This window comes from Sander vitreus, chromosome 9, assembly GCF_031162955.1.
Source record: "Sander vitreus isolate 19-12246 chromosome 9, sanVit1, whole genome shotgun sequence".
Classification (NCBI taxonomy): domain Eukaryota; kingdom Metazoa; phylum Chordata; class Actinopteri; order Perciformes; family Percidae; genus Sander; species Sander vitreus.
This window is the reverse complement of record NC_135863.1, coordinates 12,083,829-12,102,715: the sequence shown is the minus strand read 5'-3', so window position 1 is coordinate 12,102,715 and position 18,887 is coordinate 12,083,829. Positions and strand designations below refer to the sequence as shown.

The 18,887-nt window shown below is 40.6% G+C and overlaps 2 protein-coding genes across 2 annotated transcripts; both read left to right on the top strand.

Moving 5' to 3' along the window:
• Positions 1-1,666: 1,666 nt before the first annotated feature.
• LOC144522886 (WD repeat-containing protein 47-like) lies at positions 1,667-12,471 on the top strand. The gene is made up of 15 exons (XM_078258135.1): positions 1,667-1,824; positions 2,095-2,178; positions 2,462-2,546; positions 2,868-3,176; positions 5,893-6,332; positions 7,398-7,494; positions 8,375-8,547; positions 8,652-8,864; positions 9,234-9,309; positions 9,554-9,711; positions 10,218-10,393; positions 10,686-10,856; positions 11,093-11,224; positions 11,590-11,808; positions 12,205-12,471. The coding sequence occupies exons 1-15, from the start codon at positions 1,667-1,669 to the stop codon at positions 12,345-12,347; spliced, it is 2,634 nt and encodes an 877-aa protein (XP_078114261.1). The 3' UTR covers positions 12,348-12,471.
• Positions 12,472-16,450: 3,979 nt separating this feature from the next.
• Positions 16,451-18,164, top strand: lim2.2 (lens intrinsic membrane protein 2.2). The gene is made up of 4 exons (XM_078258134.1): positions 16,451-16,628; positions 17,105-17,245; positions 17,421-17,555; positions 18,094-18,164. The coding sequence occupies exons 1-4, from the start codon at positions 16,451-16,453 to the stop codon at positions 18,162-18,164; spliced, it is 525 nt and encodes a 174-aa protein (XP_078114260.1).
• The last annotated feature ends 723 nt before the right edge of the window (positions 18,165-18,887 follow it).

The following is an 18,887-nucleotide window of genomic DNA, read 5'->3' as shown; positions in this document are numbered from 1 at the left end:
ATCGGTGATTTGCGGCTGCGTCCGCATGGCAACCGCGAGCTGTGTACAAGAAAGAGGGCAGAAGGGACCTTTCTGTAGACGCAGACGCTGACTGGGATATCCACTCAAAACAGCGCTTTCCTGTCCTCTTATTCGTAGATACTGATACATTTAGGAGACTGCGGACGGATTGGAGCGACTTTAATGCGGCGTGTTGTTGGCGCAGACTGACAGGTGAGGAGTTGGCACGGATTCACGGCGGCGTGTTAGCCTAGGTACCGCCGCCGGTGTAGCCCATGCGCGATATCCTGCACATTAAGAATAAGAAGGGAAACGAATGATATTGTTAGCTTTTGTAGTTGTGCATGTCGGACCACTGAACTGGCCGCGTGAGTGAGTAGGCGCTATATGTGCCGTCATGCTCAAGTAAAGGTGTGTCTGAGTGCAGATAAAGTGCTGAGGCTGTCAGGTTTGGGCCGCAGACCTACTGCTGTCACATCCAGAACCAAAGAGCTGGATGCTGTTTTTTGTGTGCAGTGAGGAACAGGGCGGTGTCAACGGCTGCTCTGCCTCCTGCACAGACACCCGGAGGCATCACTGCTCTCTCAGCCTTTTACTGCACTTACATACAAAGGGCGGGTGGGTTATGCATAATGAAGATCCCCTATGTCTTCGTATAGCTGCCTATGTGATGTTGCTGTGTTAACCATTTACACCTCGACGCTAAAGAAGTGCCTAAAATAAAAACGTTTCTTACCAGGATCATAGAAAAAATATCCATCCTATTGTGCAATTAGGTCATTTTAAAATGTGTGTGTAAAATAGACACTGCAAGCCCCCATTAGAATAGTATGGATGCTACAGCACTATATAAGATCACTTTTAACATATTGTTAAACTAAGTTCCTGTAGGAATATGCTACAACGCTGTGCCACTGGAGTTGAACAAATACCAGAGAGCACAATCATTTAAAAGCACATGCATGCCAGAAGCTCCTGTAGAAGTGTCGGTAATAAATTATCATTTAAAACATCTGGACACTGAGCAGCTGGACACACGAGAAGTCACTGTAGGAATGTATTGTAATTGGTATGTGTAACCAGTGGACGACAGTGTGTAATAGAAGTGAGCATGAGCATTTGTAAGTGTTTACATCATTAACATTGATCTCAAACTGTGAAGCTGTCTGGGCACCCTCTCCTCTTGGTTCACACACATCTCTGCCCACACAGTGACAGATAATGCTGTTTATTAAGTGCTGCATATCAGAAAAATAAATATTTGGTCTACAACTTACCTACCATGTTTCTTAAAGCCAATAAAAATGTTTTTCCCTTTTACACAATTTGTCAGCAGAACATCCAAAAAAAACTTTGAAAAATGATTGTATTTTAAGCAATAACTATGATAGTAACTAAATACTGACAAAATCTTTGTTGGTTCAACAAATCAGTTCAATCTTCTTCTTTTTTTAGTGTAACATCAAGCAATTTAATGGAAAAGGGGAGCATTTCCCTTAAATTGTGGATATGTATGGTCATTTTAGAATGACTCTCAAGTTAAATCAGGTTGTGAACCATAAGCATTTTTCTTTTTTTGATACAACTTTGTCAACAACATGTCCATCTCATCTTCCTTCTGTCTGTATTCCAGCCAGCTGTACGCCGCCACCATAGACCTGTAATCATGACGGCAGACGAGACGATCAGCATCAAGGAGGCAGAGGTGATCAAGGTGATGCTGGACTTCCTGAACTCCAGGAAGCTGCACATCAGCATGCTGGCCTTGGAGAAGGAGAGCGGAGTCATTAATGGACTCTACTCTGACGACATGCTCTTCCTCAGGTATGACTGTACACCAGATTCATTTGGCAGAAAGAAGAAGACCATAGTGTCCTGAGAGGGAAGATTTGACTTTCAGTTTTAAAGACATTTGTAGCAGGCAGAGCTGTTTGTTAGGATCTGGGTTTGTTCGTGTGTCAGTCACCTCAGGTGCATGTTTCCCCCATTTGCCACTGTTATCTTATTTCAGATTGGTTGCGGTTGACTGCACCACTCTGATGGGAATAAGGTTTTCAGAGACCTCTTAAATTGTTAATTTGCTGCTTTCAACAGGCAACTCATTCTTGACGGCCAGTGGGAGGAGGTGATGCAGTTCATTCAACCTCTAGAAGGAATGGAAAAGTTTGACAAGAAAAGGTGAGAGAAATAACGTGGGGCATCATTTCAATCAGATGCATGTTTAAGTAATGTCTTGGGTTAAGTTCTGGTACTGTTGCAGCATGATCATATCATATTACTGACAGCCTCTGTTTCTTACCAAACACTCAACACAAAGAACACAAAGAACATTTTTAAACGCAGTTGTCCTACCTAATTGAGTAACATGTTTATCAGGAAATGTCACTTGAGGCTTAATCAATTAATGTCTTATAAAGTAGGCCTATATTTCTTTATACTGAGATTAGTGTTTCCTTCCCAGGTTCCGCTACATCATCCTGAAGCAGAAGTTTCTGGAAGCTCTGTGTATAAATAATGCCATGTCTGCTGCTGAAGACCCTCAGAATGTACGTAAATATGTAATGAGGAAATTAGTATGAGTATTTGTATTTTGAAAATAGCCTCCTAACAAAGGAAGCCTGGTGTTCATCAGAGTGGGCTCATCACTAGAAGGACACTAGCAGGGAAACAAAATACAGTCACAATGCCCTTGAACATGGAAAGCTAATATCTCTCTGCTCCTATGGAGCTGCTCGGTGGTCAGCAGAAGAAGCCTGTGATTGAATTGAGATGATAACGCTGTGTGTGAATATGAAGCATCTTGTAAAACTTACACACAAACATGGCTACATAATCACTTCTCCCCTTTGAATTGTTCTCAACAACAGCTGGAGCTCTCCATGCAAGCGGCAGTCAAGTGCCTCCACAGTCTGGAGGAGTTCTGTCCGACCAAGGATGACTACAGCAAGCTGTGTCTCCTCCTCACCCTGCCACGTCTCACCCACCACGCAGAGTTCAAAGACTGGAACCCAAGCACGGCACGTGTCCACTGTTTCGAGGAAGCCTGTGCTATGGTAGCTGAGTTTATCCCTGCAGACAGGAAGCTGAGCGAGGCAGGCTTCAGGGCGAGCGGGAACCGCCTCTTCCAGCTGCTCATCAAAGGGATTCTTTACGAGTGCTGTGTTGAGTTCTGTCAGGTAATGTGATTCCCTAAAAATGTAAAGGCTTACATGAAAACGTCAGTGGCCGTTAAAAGGCTCAAACCTAATGCTACCTCTCCACACCTGTAGATGTACTCAAAAATCCATTAAGATCTATTTTAATGCAAGGTACCCCAAAGTTTGCTGGTACAAAACCTTGTCTGGTTTGAAATCATTTGTTTCATCTAATATAATCTTAATTGCATATCAAATCCTATTTGAAGTTTTAAAACATGGTAGGTCTAATTGCACTCTTACATTTATTCAAAATCATCAAGGCTCACACAAAAATGTCATAAATGTCATAAAAGTCATATTATGGTATGTCATAAAAAATCTTTAAAAAGTCATAGTATAGTATGTCATAAAAAAGTCATAGTGTAGTACGCCATAAAAATAATAAATAGGTCGTAATATAGTATGTTAAAACAAAATGTGTAATAAAAAAGTAATAGTATAGTATGTCATAAAAAATCATAAAAAAGTTATAGGATAGTATGTCAAGAAAAAAAGTCATAAAAAGGTCATAGTATAGTATGTCATAAAATGTTAAAAAAAGTCATGACATATTGAAAAAAGTCATAAAAGCTCATAGTATAGTATATCATAAAATATCAAAAAAAAATCCTAATATAGTAAGTCATAAAAAAGTCATAAAAAGGTCATAGTATAGTATGCCATAAAAAAGTCCTAGTATGTCATAAACAATTATGACAAAATGTGTCATAAAAAATCATAAAAATGTCATGGTATAGTACGTTATAAACAACTTGATAAAAGAGTCATAGTATGTCATAAAAAAATCATAACAAAATATTTCATAAAAAACTCTTTAAAAAGTCATAGCAAAGTATGCCACTAAAAAAGGCATACAGCAGTGTAGTATGTCATAAAAAAATCATATTATAGTCATAGCATAGTATATATATATATATATATATATATATATATATATATAGTATAGTATAGTATGTCGTGAAAAAAAGTCATAAAAAGGTAGTAGTATATGATGTCATATAAAAAATCATAACAAAATTTGTCATAACAAATTATTAAAAAGTCATAGTATGCCATAAAAGAAACTTTTTTTTATTTTTTTAAGATTATTTTTTGGGGCTTTTCCCTTTATTAGATAGTGACAGTGGATAGACAGGAAAGGGGGGAGAGAAAGAGAGGGTATGACTCTTAGCAAAGAATCTTAAAAAAGTCATAGTATGTCATGAAAAAAGTCCCAAAAAAAAGTAATAGTATGGTATGTCATAAAAACTCTTTAAAAAGTCCTAGTATAGTGGCGGCTTCTAGCTCACCCAGTAAGAGCGTTCGCCCCATGTTGGCTGAGTCCTGCAGCAAAGTCATAATATAGTATGTCATGAAAAAAAGTCATATAAAGGTCATAGTATAGTATGTCATCCATCCATCCATCCATCTTCATCCGCTTATCCGGGGTCGGGTCGTGGGGGTAGCAGCTCCAGCAGGGGACCCCAAACTTCCCTTTCCCGGGCCACATTAACCAGCTCCGACTGGGGGATCCCCCAGTCGTAGTATGTCATAAAAATCATAAAAAAGTCATAATAAAATGCCATTAAAAAGTCATTGTATAGTATGCCTTAAAAAAATGACAAAATGTGTAAAAATCATAAAAAAGTCATAGTATAGTATGTCAGAAAATGTCGACAAAAGTCATAATAACGTTTGTCATAAAAAAATCATTGAAAGGTCATAGTATGTCATGAAAGAATCTTAAAAAAGTCCTAATATAGTATGCCATAAAAAAGTAATGGTATAGTATGTCCTAAAAAAGTCATAAGAACGTCATAAAATAATTTTTTGACATTTTTTTTTTTAAAGATGATTTTTTGGGGCATTTCCCTTTATTAGATAGTGACAGAGGATAGACAGGAAAGGGGGGAGAGAAAGAGAGGGGATAACACAAAGCAAAGGGCCGCAGGTCAGATTAGAACCCGGGCCGCTGCCAAGGATTCAGCCTACATAGGGCGCACACTCTACTGGGTGAGCTAAATGCCACCTGTCATAAAAGAATCTTAAAAAAAAAAAAAACATAGTATAGTATGTCATAACAAACTGTGTCATAAAATAGTCATTGTATAGTATGTCATAAAAAAATCTTTAAATAGTCATAGTATAGTAAGTCATAAAAAAGTCATAATATAGTATGTCATAAAAGAATCTTAAAAAGTCATAATATAGTATGTCATAAAAAAGTCATAATATAGTATGTCATAAAAGAATCTTAAAAAGTCATAATATAGTATGTCATAAAAAAGTCATAATATAGTATGTCATGAAAAAAGTCATAAAAAGGTCATAGTATAGTATGTCATAAAAATCATAAAAAAAGTCATAATATAGTATGTCATAAAAATCATTAAAAATGTCATAGTAGAGTATGCCATAACAAAGTCATGAAAAAGTCATAGAATAGTATTTCATAAAAAATGTCAAAGTACAGTACATACTAGTCAAGTGCAATGGCGGTCCTCAGAAACATTTTGTGCAGCCCCTGAACTTGACATGAAATGCATGCATATATTTTAATCATCCACAGTCCATTTCAATCGACTTCAATAGCGGAGGGCATACATTGAAAAGGGTTCCCCCTATGTTATAATAATATTAAGCTTTATTTATACAGCACTTTTCAAAACACAGTACAAAGGTTGGTGGTCAAAACCCCTCTGTTTCTGTTTTCAAGAGTAAAGCAACTGGTGAGGAGATCACAGAGGGTGAGGTGTTGCTCGGTGTGGATTTGCTTTGCGGGAATGGCTGTGATGAACTAGACTTGTCACTGCTCTCCTGGCTGCAGAACGTCTCTCCAGGTGCCTTTTCCTGCGCCTTCCAGCAAAAGACCCTTAACATCCATGTGGACCGTCTGGTGAAGCCCAGTAAGGCTGGCCACGCCGACCTCCTCACTCCATTAATCAACCGCCTGTCCCCCTGCCCTACCTCACCCTTTCGCCAGAGGCCTCATTCAGCGGACACCTACATGTCCAGATCCCTAAACCCGGCTTTGGACGGCCTGTCCCACGGTCTGGCAGCCCAGGACAAGAGAGGCATGGAGGCGAACATGAAGTCTGCTCTTAGTCGGAGCCTTGTGGAGAATAATGTGCATCAGCAGGACGATTCACCTGAAAAGTAAGAAGCTTGAGCACACCTGGGAGAAATGATTTTTGGTGATAGTTATAAGTGCTTGAAATACCAGATTGGTGGAGTTAATAATGTAATAATATTATACTCAGAAATAATATATCATACTCCCGGAGCTTTCTTACCAAGCTTTCACCCTTAGCATGTGCATGTGGAACGTTAGATTTAAACCCAGTGGTAGATATCGTTGTATGACACAATTTGTAGCTCCATTAATCCCATTAGCCCTGCTTTAACAGAGACATACTGCCTCATCAGTCATCTCCTAATGTGCTGCACAGAGCATATTATTCTGCAGTACAGCAGTGTTGATGGATGCAATATATCTACAGCCTTCACCTTATGACTTATTTTTGAGAATTATAGTACTGAGGCTTTTACTAAATTAAGGCTGTAAATTAGAGATACTTATGGTAACTAGTATGTTTTAGAGCAGGGGTCTTCAACGTTTTTCAAGCCAAGGACCCCTTAACTGAAAGAGAGTGGAGCAGGGACCTTGGGTTGAAGTTGCATATTAATCTAGTTCTACAATAGCTTTTAGGGCAGCCTAAAGCATTTTATAAATCATGTTTTAATGTTAATCACGCATGTGGAACAGTCACCCTAGGGGTTCCAGACTCCGTGTTGAAGATCCCTGTTTTAGAGGGAAGTGGACTGAAGAGCAGGTTTTTACTGCTTAAATGTTGTTTTAGTAGGGTCTCCATGGCTCATTTGGCCATTACTACAGCCTCCGTTAGGATTAGGGAACACTTACTGTAGGAAGTAAAGCAAGATGTGTTTAAAGTCCATCAAATCATCAGAGATGAACCGACAGGTTTACTTTACAAGGTTACTGCAAATAAAAATGGTACACCACTAAGTAATACTGTAGATGGAGACCGTGCTCTGAGGCTTCACATGAAAGAACTACTGAACAGTTTGCCAGACTGTTGGATGTTTGCAGGTTCTCTAGCTCCACCTGCTGGATACAAGTAATGTGGACAGCTGGTACAAAGTGAGATCACTACAATCTCTGATCAAGTTCAAGAGTTTGTCATATTTTCCTGACTATAGGAAGCAACCACATGGGCTGGATGGACCCAACACCACACGCACACCTCTGACTCCTGGAAAAGATGGTGGGCCACCCTGCAGCACGGAAACAAATGAGGTAATAAGAACTGCAGACTCTCAGCAGTGGAGTGTCTCTTACGTTTGGTTTCTCAGGCTGACTTGGTTTCATGACTCGTGTGAAGACTGTAAAAAGAAATAGTCATGGTTGTCTGTCTGGTCATTTAAGTCAAAGTCCAGATTGTCAGTCTGTCTTACTTCCACAGTCATTCCCTTAGATGTAAGAGATTTAGAATAGATTCCCTCTGAACCTTCTGAACCACCTCGTCTCCACATCTCCACTGCCTCATAAATCCTTCCCCAATTCTTGACCACACCTGTCCAAGGGGCACCAGCGCCTTTAAGCCCCGTGCCCCAGTGAAGAGGGTGGAGGTCATGGACACTGGAGGGAGATAGTCTGGTTTGATGTGCAGTCACACCCAAGATGGCCTGCTGCTTCCATCATCACTCATCTTTATGCATCCCAAGTCCCATAATATACTGGGAATATACTGTAGACCTGCTGGATATGATGAGGTCCTTGAAAACTATTTATGGGATGGATGATGGAGGACGAGGCCTTGGGAGTTGAAGAGTTGTCAGTAGTGGCTCTTCGGAGAGAGTTTGTCTATTATAATCTGGTGTGTGTGCCCTTGCGTGTGTGCTCTTGTGTGTGTGTGTGTGTGTGTGTGTGTGTGTGTGTGTGTGTGTGTGTGTGTGTGTGTGTGTGTGTGTGTGTGTGTGTGTGTGTGTGTGTAGTGGTAATTAGCACTGCCAAGCATTGAAGCAGAGAATACTGAAAGTGATAAATATTCTGTCAATCAGGTTACAGGGCATGAAACAAAACCTGTCAAAAAAAGGTTTTCTTTTTACATGTTTTGCAAAAACAAGCCTTAAAGTGTGTTTATTTTTGACTCGCTATGCGCATATGTGTTGTCCAGCGTCCTGACTCCACAGAGCACATCCAGGAGTATTACAGGCAGCGTCTCCGCGTGCAGCAGCATCTGGAGCAGAAGCAGCAGCAGAGACAGCTCTACCAGCAGATGCTGCTGGAGGGAGGGGTGAAGCCGCCAAATGGAGCCCAAAACAACCTCACTGAGACCTTCCTCAGTAGGTGAGGAAGTCATATCAAAAGATTCAACATCAGCGATGTAATGAATGGAAACACAACCTCAGTGCTACCTTGTTGATACAGAGAGTTCTTGTTTTTTTATCCAGATCCATTCAGAAGTTGGAGGAGATGAACATGGGCATTGGAGATGAGGTGATGACACAGTGGAACGGACTGACAGGAACCACCAACACCCGCCACACCCCAGACACCGGGTCGCCAAGGGACAAGCCAGGTGGAGGGGCCAGCAGCACCCCGTCAGGGGCCGGGAGCCACGGCTTGCCTTCCCTCAGCGAGTCCCCAGTTCCTGCCAGTCAGAGGTTAGAGCCTTCCGAGTGTGTGGTCATGTCATCATCACACCACTCCCAGAACTACTGGCATATTTGGCTTCAGTTTTGATAGGATATCATATACATTCTTTCTGTCAAAATCATGCTTGGATAATTTGATGTTGACTAGTTATCTTCAAATAACAACAGTTTAACATTATATATTGATTTAATATTGAACAGTAAGCAGGACACAATCCAGTGTTGCTTTGCAGCATTTAAAAATGCTGATCTTTATATTAAGATTAAACTAGTATAGAGTGAATTTACCTTTCTAGCTGTGTGTGTGTGTGTGTGTGTGTGTGTGTGTGTGTGTGTGTGTGTGTGTGTGTGTGTGTGTGTGTGTGTGTTTATTATCAGTGCTGAGAGGATCAGAGGGTCTTGTCCCACAGTCCAAGATGATTCTGGCTGCTCTGCGACACGTAACTCCCAAGAGGTACAGCAAACTGCTTAAGTATTATTTTTTAAATATTATTTCCATAGCTATTTTAGTATTAGTAGGCCCATTGTTTCTCTCTAACCACCTAAACCTCTCACTTTTCAACTAAATGCTATAAAATAGGTACACGTGTTTGACCTGTTTCCTAAAGGTTAGCCCGAAGGGTATTTGTGTTTTAAAAATCTATGTTGATGTACACATAGATCAGAGTTCAAAGGATTATCTTTCTGATTCTGTACAGCCGGGGAAGTCCAAAGCACAGTTTGTTAAAGTGAACCAGCTCGAGGACACACAGGCGGTGCGTGCGGTGGCCTTCCATCCCTCTGGAGCGCTCTATGCTGTCGGCTCCAACTCAAAAACCCTGAGAGTCTGTGGCTACCCAGAAACCCTGACCACCAGGTAGAAGCCATTTACAGGCACTTACAAATCCAAACTATGAGACATTCTTACAAGGTGATAGATTATTTATGTACCAGACACACAGAAATTAGACACAGAAGAATATCCAGCCAAAAAAGTGTTTCAGCTTAACTTGTGGTGGCAGCATGGGGTTACTGTAAATGTGCATGCAAGTACACTGGGGATTTGTGCATCATGTGAGCAATTTTGATCATTAGCAAGGAAAGCAAAAAGAAGATAATGTGTCTTCAATGTTATTTGCATGTTAAAGCAGAATGTTTGAACTTCAACAATATTCTGTTGATAAGAACAAATGAAGAGACACATGCTGAAGACTGTACCAGCATTTTGTACGAAGCACACAAAAAATGTGGTTGTTCACACATAATAAAGTCAGTCCTCAAAATATTTTAATACAGGTTGCAGTTCTTCCCACACTTATACAGCATTTTAAAATTCACTTCTTCCTACACATTTCTTAGTCTGTATTTTCTTGGCCCTTTCAGTGGTTCTGGTTCTGGTGCAGTCAAGCAGCCAGCGGTGCGCTTCAGGAGGAACAAACACCACAAGGGCTCAATCTACTGTGTAGCCTGGAGCCACTGTGGACAACTGTTGGCTACTGGCTCCAACGACAAATATGTCAAAGTCTTGCCTTTCAATGCAGACAGCTGCAATGCCACAGGTATTATTCTATGTGTTTTAATAATGTCTAATGTATTTAAGTAATGTTTCTCTAAGCCACTTACCTTGAACAGAAAAGAACTATGTTTGAATAATTACTGTCATGCCTATGAGCATTTTTCTACCTCTGAAAAAAAAGGTTGAGTTGCTTCTGCACCACGTGATTTGTTAAAAATAAAAAAATAAAAAAGCAGAACAAATGAAATGCGGTTTCAAAAAGAGTAATTGAGATACTCAGTTGGAAATTGAGGTAATGGTATTGTTTCCACCCCGAATGTGTGCCTCTGATTCAGGCCCAGACCTGGAGTTCAGCATGCATGACGGTACCATCAGGGACCTGGCCTTCATGGAGGGCCCCGAGAGTGGAGGATCCATCTTGATCAGTGCCGGGGCCGGAGACTGTAACATCTACACAACAGACTGTCAGAGAGGACAAGGCCTTCACGCCCTGAGTGGACACACTGGTACGTTAGCCACAGCTCTTCCCCTTGTGAAAGAAACAGTTTTGAGGAAACTCTCAGGTTTTTAAATCAGTTTGCAGACATGGTGAATCATCTACATAGATCTTTTTAGGATTATTATTTCTAAATTGTTCCCTAATGAGAAACAAACAGTACAGTATCACAAGATATAAACAGGGCTTGAAAACACAACAAGGTAAAGATACAGTATTTAAGACGTCACCATTTGGTTTGAACAGGTCACATTCTGACTCTGTACACGTGGGGAGGGTGGATGATCGCCTCTGGCTCCCAGGATAAGACCGTGCGGTTCTGGGACCTACGGGTGCCAAGCTGCGTCCGGGTGGTGGGCACAACTCTGCACGGCTCAGGTGAGTTGCATCATGACTCTCATTAGGGCGGATTCTTTATGTGGCTGCAAATGACTTGTACCACACTGCTACAGGTCAGTGTAGTATACCAGTTGACCCACAAGAAGGCCCTAATGCTTCCTGAATATGTCTGGAACACGGCACAGCTGCCAGTAACTGAACATATTGCAAATTAGACACTTACTATCAGTCAAAGTTAATGTCATTTCCCAATAGATTTAAAAAAAAAACAACAAAGAGTAGCAGTGGGTGCTCATTGAGATAAACAAATCCCTAGTTCTGTGGTTAAAGAAACGACTAATAGTAGGCAGTACATTTTTAAGCTGCAGCATCCATCTTACTTATTACCACTCTGTCTCACTCAGGGAGTGCAGTTGCTTCAGTGGCAGTGGATCCCAGCGGCCGGCTGCTGGCCACAGGCCAGGAGGACAGTACCTGCATGTTGTATGACATCAAAGGAGGCCGCATAGTCCAGACATACCGGCCCCACAGCAGTGACATCCGCTCGGTGCGCTTCTCACCTGGAGCCCATCATCTCCTCACCGGCTCTTACGACAACAAAATCATCATCAGTGACCTGCAAGGTAGCGACGCCTACACGGGGAGAGAAAAAAAGCTTAATATATTGTGTACAGTATGTGTACATACTGTACACAAAGGGTTAAAGATGAATCATTTGAATTCCATTTTAGATTATAAAATCCGATTTGAAAAGGTTAAACTTACTTGATGCCCATTATTTCATGTTTTAAGAATTCCACCTTTTTAAAGTACACATTTTATAGCATGTTTAATTAAGTGTAAAAAGCGTCATAAGAAATGTTGCTTTCAAGTCCCACTTTCTGTTGAAAGAGTCATATACTTGCATTAATCTGATCATTTGGCCACCATGTTAATGCAACGCAATGCTGTCAGTGCCTGATGGTTAGATACCACTGTTCGCCACGCCTGTGTGATGTTTTTCTTTTCTCCAACCCCAGGTGACCTAACAAAGCCCCTCCCTCAGACGGTGGCAGGGGAGCACTGGGACAAGGTGATCCAGTGTAGGTGGCACCCCCATGACCGGACCTTCATCTCCTCCTCTGCAGATCGAACTGTCGTCCTCTGGGCACCAGGCCCCTGAGGTTATTCACTGGAGAAGAAGAACACAGTGGCCGCATATCCCGTGTGTGTGTGTGTGTGTGTGTGTGTGTGTGTGTGTGTGTGTGTGTGTGTGTGTGTGTGTGTGTGTGTGTGTGTGTGTGTGTGTGCTGCTCAGTTTAGAGTTATGTGTGTGTGTGTGTGTGTGTGTGTGTGTGTTATGTGTGCATATAAATTGTGTGACGGGTTTTTTTTGTGTGCATACTGACGGGTTTTTTTTGTGTGCATACTGCTGCATATGTCTATGTGTGTGTGAAAGCAGATGCATCATTTTGAAAATATGTGTATTTAAAAGGAAAACAAATTAAAGGAAACTAATAAGATAATTTTCCAAACACTGTTAAAAGAGGAAACATTGAACTTTAGAGTTAAGTTTCTATTCAGAATTCATGTGAGGTCCAGTACCAATTTAGTGTGTGTCTGTGTGTTTGCTTAATACCTTTTGGCTTTTGTAGGTTATAAAGCATAAACATGAACCCTTTGGAGCCTACAAAGATGTAGTTGGCAAATATGTACTTTGAATATAGAGATAACTGATAATGCCTGTATTGGAAGGCATGAGTAAGTTCCCTGCAAGCACACCTTCAAGTTTATTTACACATAATGCCAAACTACATTTTAGTCAGCTTTAGTTAGAACGTGGTACACACATGAGGGTCACTTTAGAAGGTATGGAGAGTTTGGTGCAACATAAAGCAGTTGCGGTCTCTATAGTTTTTATAGGAAGCAGTGAGCTGGACTGTTCATGTTGTGGAAAGAAGCCATGTTTGGTTATGCATATCATAATGTGCCTTTTTGTAACATTTGTGGATGGTTTTGGATGTGTGAATAGATTAAGATATTTATTTATCTGCAGCTTTATTTTGGTATTTACTCATAGGCCTTGTCCTCTGTAAATTATTTTAATGTCACTGTAATGCAGAAAATGAATCACCCACTGGTATATGTGTGTATGTGCACATTTGTATAAATTCCCAAAGTGTTTTTCAATACATCTGTTACTATTGTGAGAGTAATTAACGCTTAACACAAATACTGAATAATACACAGTATGTCCAGGTTTGGCATTTAAGTGGTGACGAATCATTTTTAAATGGGTCTCAAACCAAAAATTTCATTTTCTTGCTGTGTTCAACACAAACTAAATAGATACATTGCATCATGGGAATATGTAAATGTTTGTTCTGAAGTTTTAGAAACCTGTTTTTGTGGATTCTGGTATCAGCACATTTGATGTGTAACTCCACAGTGCTGGCTCAGTTCAGGGTTATTTCAAAGGATGAGCACAGTAAAAGCAAAGCTTAGTGCAGTTGTAAAAAGTGATTGGGTGAGGAGAAATAAGAGTAGTTGTAGAAGAGCTCAATTAGCTCGTCATATCACATTATTTATATTAAACTGGATTTTATCACTGGACTTATATCCCCAAAACAACAGATTCTTTAAACAAAATGATCAAAGAAATGACAGAAAATGATAGCAGGCTGAAGCCAAGTCAATGGTAATGAGGCACTTTAAAGTGAGGGATGCTGCTGGACTGCTCAATGTGAAATGACAAATCTAGTCAACTCCTTCAATTTGACAAACAAGGCTCTGATTTTATCTTCACTTTTACTGAGCACCTATGCATACACCTGATGGATGTGAGATAGAACAGGGTATTATGCACATATTTTACATTATCGGTGGCTCACAATGGCAAATTCTGTCATTTAAAACCTGTGCAGTTTAAAGCAACGTTTGTGCACACAAATGGAGCTCAGCGTAAATTCTTTCAGGAAGACTTCTAATCACCGCTCTCTTCCTAAAAACTATTCAGCTGTTTAGAGGCGTTCACTTTTCAGTAAACCAACCAATTGGCCACGAAGTTCATGATCCAATCACAGCATGACATCCTGCTTTAAATGTCTTTTCCGTGCTGTCAGCTGTCTTTTCAGGCAAACGTGCAACCCTCCTCCCCTTCCACCTCTGGTCATCGTCAACCACAGCACCCTGAGTCCCCATTCCGGCAGACAGCTCCTTCGTTCGGTCTTCGGGTTCCTTCTCCACCATCACCAGTTGATGTTACACTTTGGAGCTGTAAATTAACTAATGGAATAAAGAAACAAAGTGTCATCACACTGCTCATTATGGTGTGTGTTGTTTAGCACAAGTGTAATTAAATAAAAATGTTTTTTTTTTTATTTCCCTGATATATATGCAGGGTTCACAAACACATATTTTCTGCTCGAGGTAATTGCCTATGTTGCTTATGTATAGAAGAACTGCCCTGCATACTACCATCGCTTGCATGGCTAAACTGTGGGGGTTGGGACATGCTCATGGCATTTTGGCAGAAAAAAACCTCATGATGAATTTACTGTAGGTGCCAGGTATGATCAGCTAATTTGTGGAAAACACAAAGAAAGAAATTGAAGACGGGAGGAATGAGAAGAAGTCATCCAGGACACAAAAAGATAGACAAAGTGCAAGAGGTAAGAGAGACAGAGAGGTGATAGAGGGATGGAGGTAACTGTAGAGAAGAGCGCAAGGGTGGGATTTACTATCACTCACATGCTGTGCTCGATCATTCCCTCTTTTGTGCGGTGGACAATGAGAGCCAGGGGTACAGGGCTTAAAAAGGATACGCACAGTGTCACAGCCAGCAACCTTGGAGAGACACCAGCCAACCCAGAGGTATCAGAAAAAAAACTTGGACTTACACAGAACCGTTTTTTATTGTACTTTTAGGACTACTTTCTTTGAAGGTTTAAAAGGCAAATCCACAGCTAAGAACCTTCTTTTGGAGAACAAGCGGAACTTCAAAGACCGGAGAGATGAAGTGTGGAGACCTCTGTCTATGGAAAAGATCTTTACAGCTTACAAATTGGGCCTAGGGACCTGTCGTTTGTTCACGTTTCTTGACAAACACCAATATTGTCAGACACATTTGGGATTTAGATGAATAGGTCTTATTCGGATGTGGTTTTGGAATATGTTTCAAGAGCGGCGAGTACGGTAGTTGAAAACCAGTGTATGAATTCATTGGTTTGCTGGCTGTGTGACAGAGAGCGACACTGCTGACAGTTCAGTTGCTCAGTATTGGAAGATTAGTTTGCAGTGCATGGAGGGGAATTAGTGGCAAACAATGGCTCTGAACTGCCTGATAGGCAAGCTTATTGTCACACAGCAGTTTGGGTCAAGTGCTTTGCTGGCTGTGACCAATATGACAGCTTCACTAAAGAATGATTCACTCTCTTGTCTAATGTGCGGCGAGCATGTCTAATGTTCATGTCAAATCTCTGGCTCTTATATGTGAAGAAAAATGCTTAATGAGGATCATTTGGGGAAAATGACTCTTGCTATTGTTTTTAAACTCTTTAAACAAGTGGTTTCTTCTTTGGACATTTAGTTTTGGAGTGTGGTCAATATATTCTGTCTGCTCAGAAACTACAGGGAGCACTTAAATGTACTTAAACCTGGCTCTCTCAGCAGGTTTACAGCAGGTTAGTAAACACCTCTCATAACCGATGTTTTGCTGATTTAGACCTGTCGCACATCCAAGAAACTTAATACGTTCTGTTCCGACTTACAATAACTACGGTGTCTGATTTGCATAAGGGGTGGATGGGAGAGAGGGTAGTATACTGGAATGCTTTGTTTTCTTGACCAGACATAGATAATGATGTATAATGGATATTTTTGGCATTCAGGGCATCAAGGAATAAATCAATGAGTATGACGTCTAAATGATGGGTAACACTTTACTTGAAGGTATCTACATAAGAGTGACATGACACAGTCATGAACACATGACACTGTCATATCCTGTTCATATGTCATATCACATATGAACCCTAACCCTAACTCTAACCCTAACCATAACTTGTCATGACAAAAACCAAATGACGCTTACTAAAAGAAGCGTTATGTCATAAACGTTTATGACTTGTTTATAATGTTTATGACACGTTCATGACAGTGTCATGTCACTCTTATGTAGATACCTTCAAATAAAGTGTAACCAAATGATGTAACCCCCCCCTGTCCTCTCTTCCCTAACAGTTGCTGAATGTGTAGGAGGACAGTGCTTCCCCTGGCTTCTCCACGATGCTGTATACTTTAGCGGGAGGGGGCACGCTTTGCGGTGTGGCTGCCCTTGTGCTTCTCATTGTTTCTACGGCAACAGACTTCTGGATGCAGTATCGATACTCGGGTAGCTCAGCCAATCAGGGGCTTTGGAGGTTCTGCATTAACCACAAATGCCATGCCCACACCATAAGTGTAGGTGAGTACTTCAGAAGTGGCATTTGGACAAGAGGACGAGACCTAAAGGTGCCTAGAGGTTAGAGAAGCAAAGCCGTTTAATCCCCAGAACGGCAGGATACATCTGGCTGGGGAAAGTGAAAGAGCAATGCCCTTCTTGATAAATGACAGTAAATATGATATCAAACACATTGACAGCAACCTACAAATGTTGGTAATTTCTGCAGGTCAAAGCATGTTACACCTGTTTAAAAAGTAGATTTACTAGTGACATGAATTAGGCTGTTTACAGACATGGCAACCTCATTTTGTTATTGATGGAAAGAAGAGTGGATTAAAGAAAGACTCAGGCGAGAATTCCCAATAGTAAATATATCGAGAACACAAATGTTCCAACTGCACAGTACTGCAGAGGAACTCTGTTTTGTGAGTGTGAAATCCAGGCCTAAGTGTAAGTATCTGTTGACATGTATGTGGTCCTGACCTTTTTGTGTCCAGCCTTCTGGGATGCCACACGGGCCTTTATGTTGCTGGCGGTGCTGAGCTGCTTCGCCGGCGTGGTGCTCGGCCTGAGTGCCTTCACTAATGGCACCAAGAACAGGAGGGTCCGTACAGGCGGAATCGCCCTGGTCCTGTCAGGTAACACACACAATTAGCATGTTCATCACATTATAAACGTGATTGTTCTTAACAGTCAGTTCCAAAAACATGTAGGCTTATATGGTTGTTATTTTTCTTTAATCATACTTGTTGACAGGTTATATAGACTTATTTTTTATTTATTTTTTTATTTCGTCTCACCCTCCGTTCTCAGGTTTTCTTGCTCTGCTTGCTTTGGCGATTTACACTGGAGTGACTGTCACTTTCTTTGGCAAACGCTTCTTGGACTGGCGCTTTTCCTGGTCCTACATCATCGGCTGGGTGGCCATCATTTTGGCTTTTGCAGCAGGTATTAACTGTTATCAGTTATTAATGTATTTGTAAAAAAAAGTTGATTGTCAATCATTGTTGGTAGCAGCCTGGACAAGAGTATCCAAATGTGTGCATTGCAACATTTCACATTTTTGGGTCAGTTGCACCTTTAGATATCCTTACTCTGAAGTGAGTAAACACATACTTTATGTGACAGATACTGTATTGTGGATCAGGATCTAACACTTTAATGATGTTGTTCATTGGAATAACTACTTTAGATGACATGGTTATACAGAGGCAGTGTCCATGGATCTGCATTAAACCAGTGGGCTCCCAAATAAGCAGAACTTTAAAGTGGTTTATAGTTATTTAAGTATGTGTAGGATTTGAAAGTCTCAGTCTTCAGTAAAACTAACACTAATCCACAACTTAGTAACAAAAGTGTGCTTTTCACTTTCTTTGACAACAATCATTGGTCATAGTGAGATGGATGTCACTTAAGAATTAAACTATCAGTTCTATTTGGAGATTACTGTGTTACTTACTTTGGCTTTTTGATTTATTTTTTTCAGGTGTGTTTCAGCTCTGTGCTTACCAGCGGACCACTGCAGAACCTGCTCCTTCAAATAGCCCGGACAGCTAAACAAGATGAGCATGCCGATTAGGACCGTTCTAATGGATGTCACTGCTGCTTTTGAGTACCTAGAATGGAATAAATAGAAATCATAGACTCCTGTGTGGTTTCACTGCAACTCTGATTCACTGACATCTTTTTTTTTTTTATTTATCTTGACCCCAAAATTGAGAAAACATCTTACCTTTTTTTTCAGGGTAAATTGTCAGATCTGCTTTTTTGACACCATACACCTAGAGCAAACGATCAAATACTCTATCATACTCAAGACCACCCGACCCCATAAAACATAATTTGTTAGGCCACTGATCATTTTTATTTTTCGGGTTGTTTTATTTTATTTATCCAGACAAAACAATGGAAAGTGAGAAACATTTCATCATAATACTACTTTTAATTTACTATATTTTTAGCAGCACTAACTGAAATAACATATGGACTATTATTGATTTTTCTAAAACACGCAAGGACTTCCTGTAACAATCTCTGGGTGATGTGTGCCACTAATCAGAATTAAAATGCCCATTCATAATGTAGTGTGGTTTTCTGCTGTATTGTCTGCATCTAGTGATTCTCCACTGGATGGTGGTATTGTACCACACACACACACACACACACACAAGAGGCACAAACCCCACTGCTGAAAGATAAAGCCTGTGTGGCAAAGTGAGTTAACATTACTCACGCTTTATGAGTTATCTAGTTCCACTTACTCACCTAATAATGAAAACC

Bases quoted from the DNA above. Each gene is read 5' to 3' on its own strand.
- LOC144522886 (XM_078258135.1), top strand. From the start codon at position 1,667: ATGACGGCAGACGAGACGATCAGCATCAAGGAGGCAGAGGTGATCAAG. The intron at 11,225-11,589 runs GTGAGTTGCATC...TGTCTCACTCAG, and splicing joins CACAACTCTGCACGGCTCAG to GGAGTGCAGTTGCTTCAGTG. The intron at 11,809-12,204 runs GTAGCGACGCCT...CTCCAACCCCAG, and splicing joins CATCATCAGTGACCTGCAAG to GTGACCTAACAAAGCCCCTC.
- lim2.2 (XM_078258134.1), top strand. From the start codon at position 16,451: ATGCTGTATACTTTAGCGGGAGGGGGCACGCTTTGCGGTGTGGCTGCC. The intron at 17,246-17,420 runs GTAACACACACA...CTCCGTTCTCAG, and splicing joins AATCGCCCTGGTCCTGTCAG to GTTTTCTTGCTCTGCTTGCT. The intron at 17,556-18,093 runs GTATTAACTGTT...TATTTTTTTCAG, and splicing joins CATTTTGGCTTTTGCAGCAG to GTGTGTTTCAGCTCTGTGCT.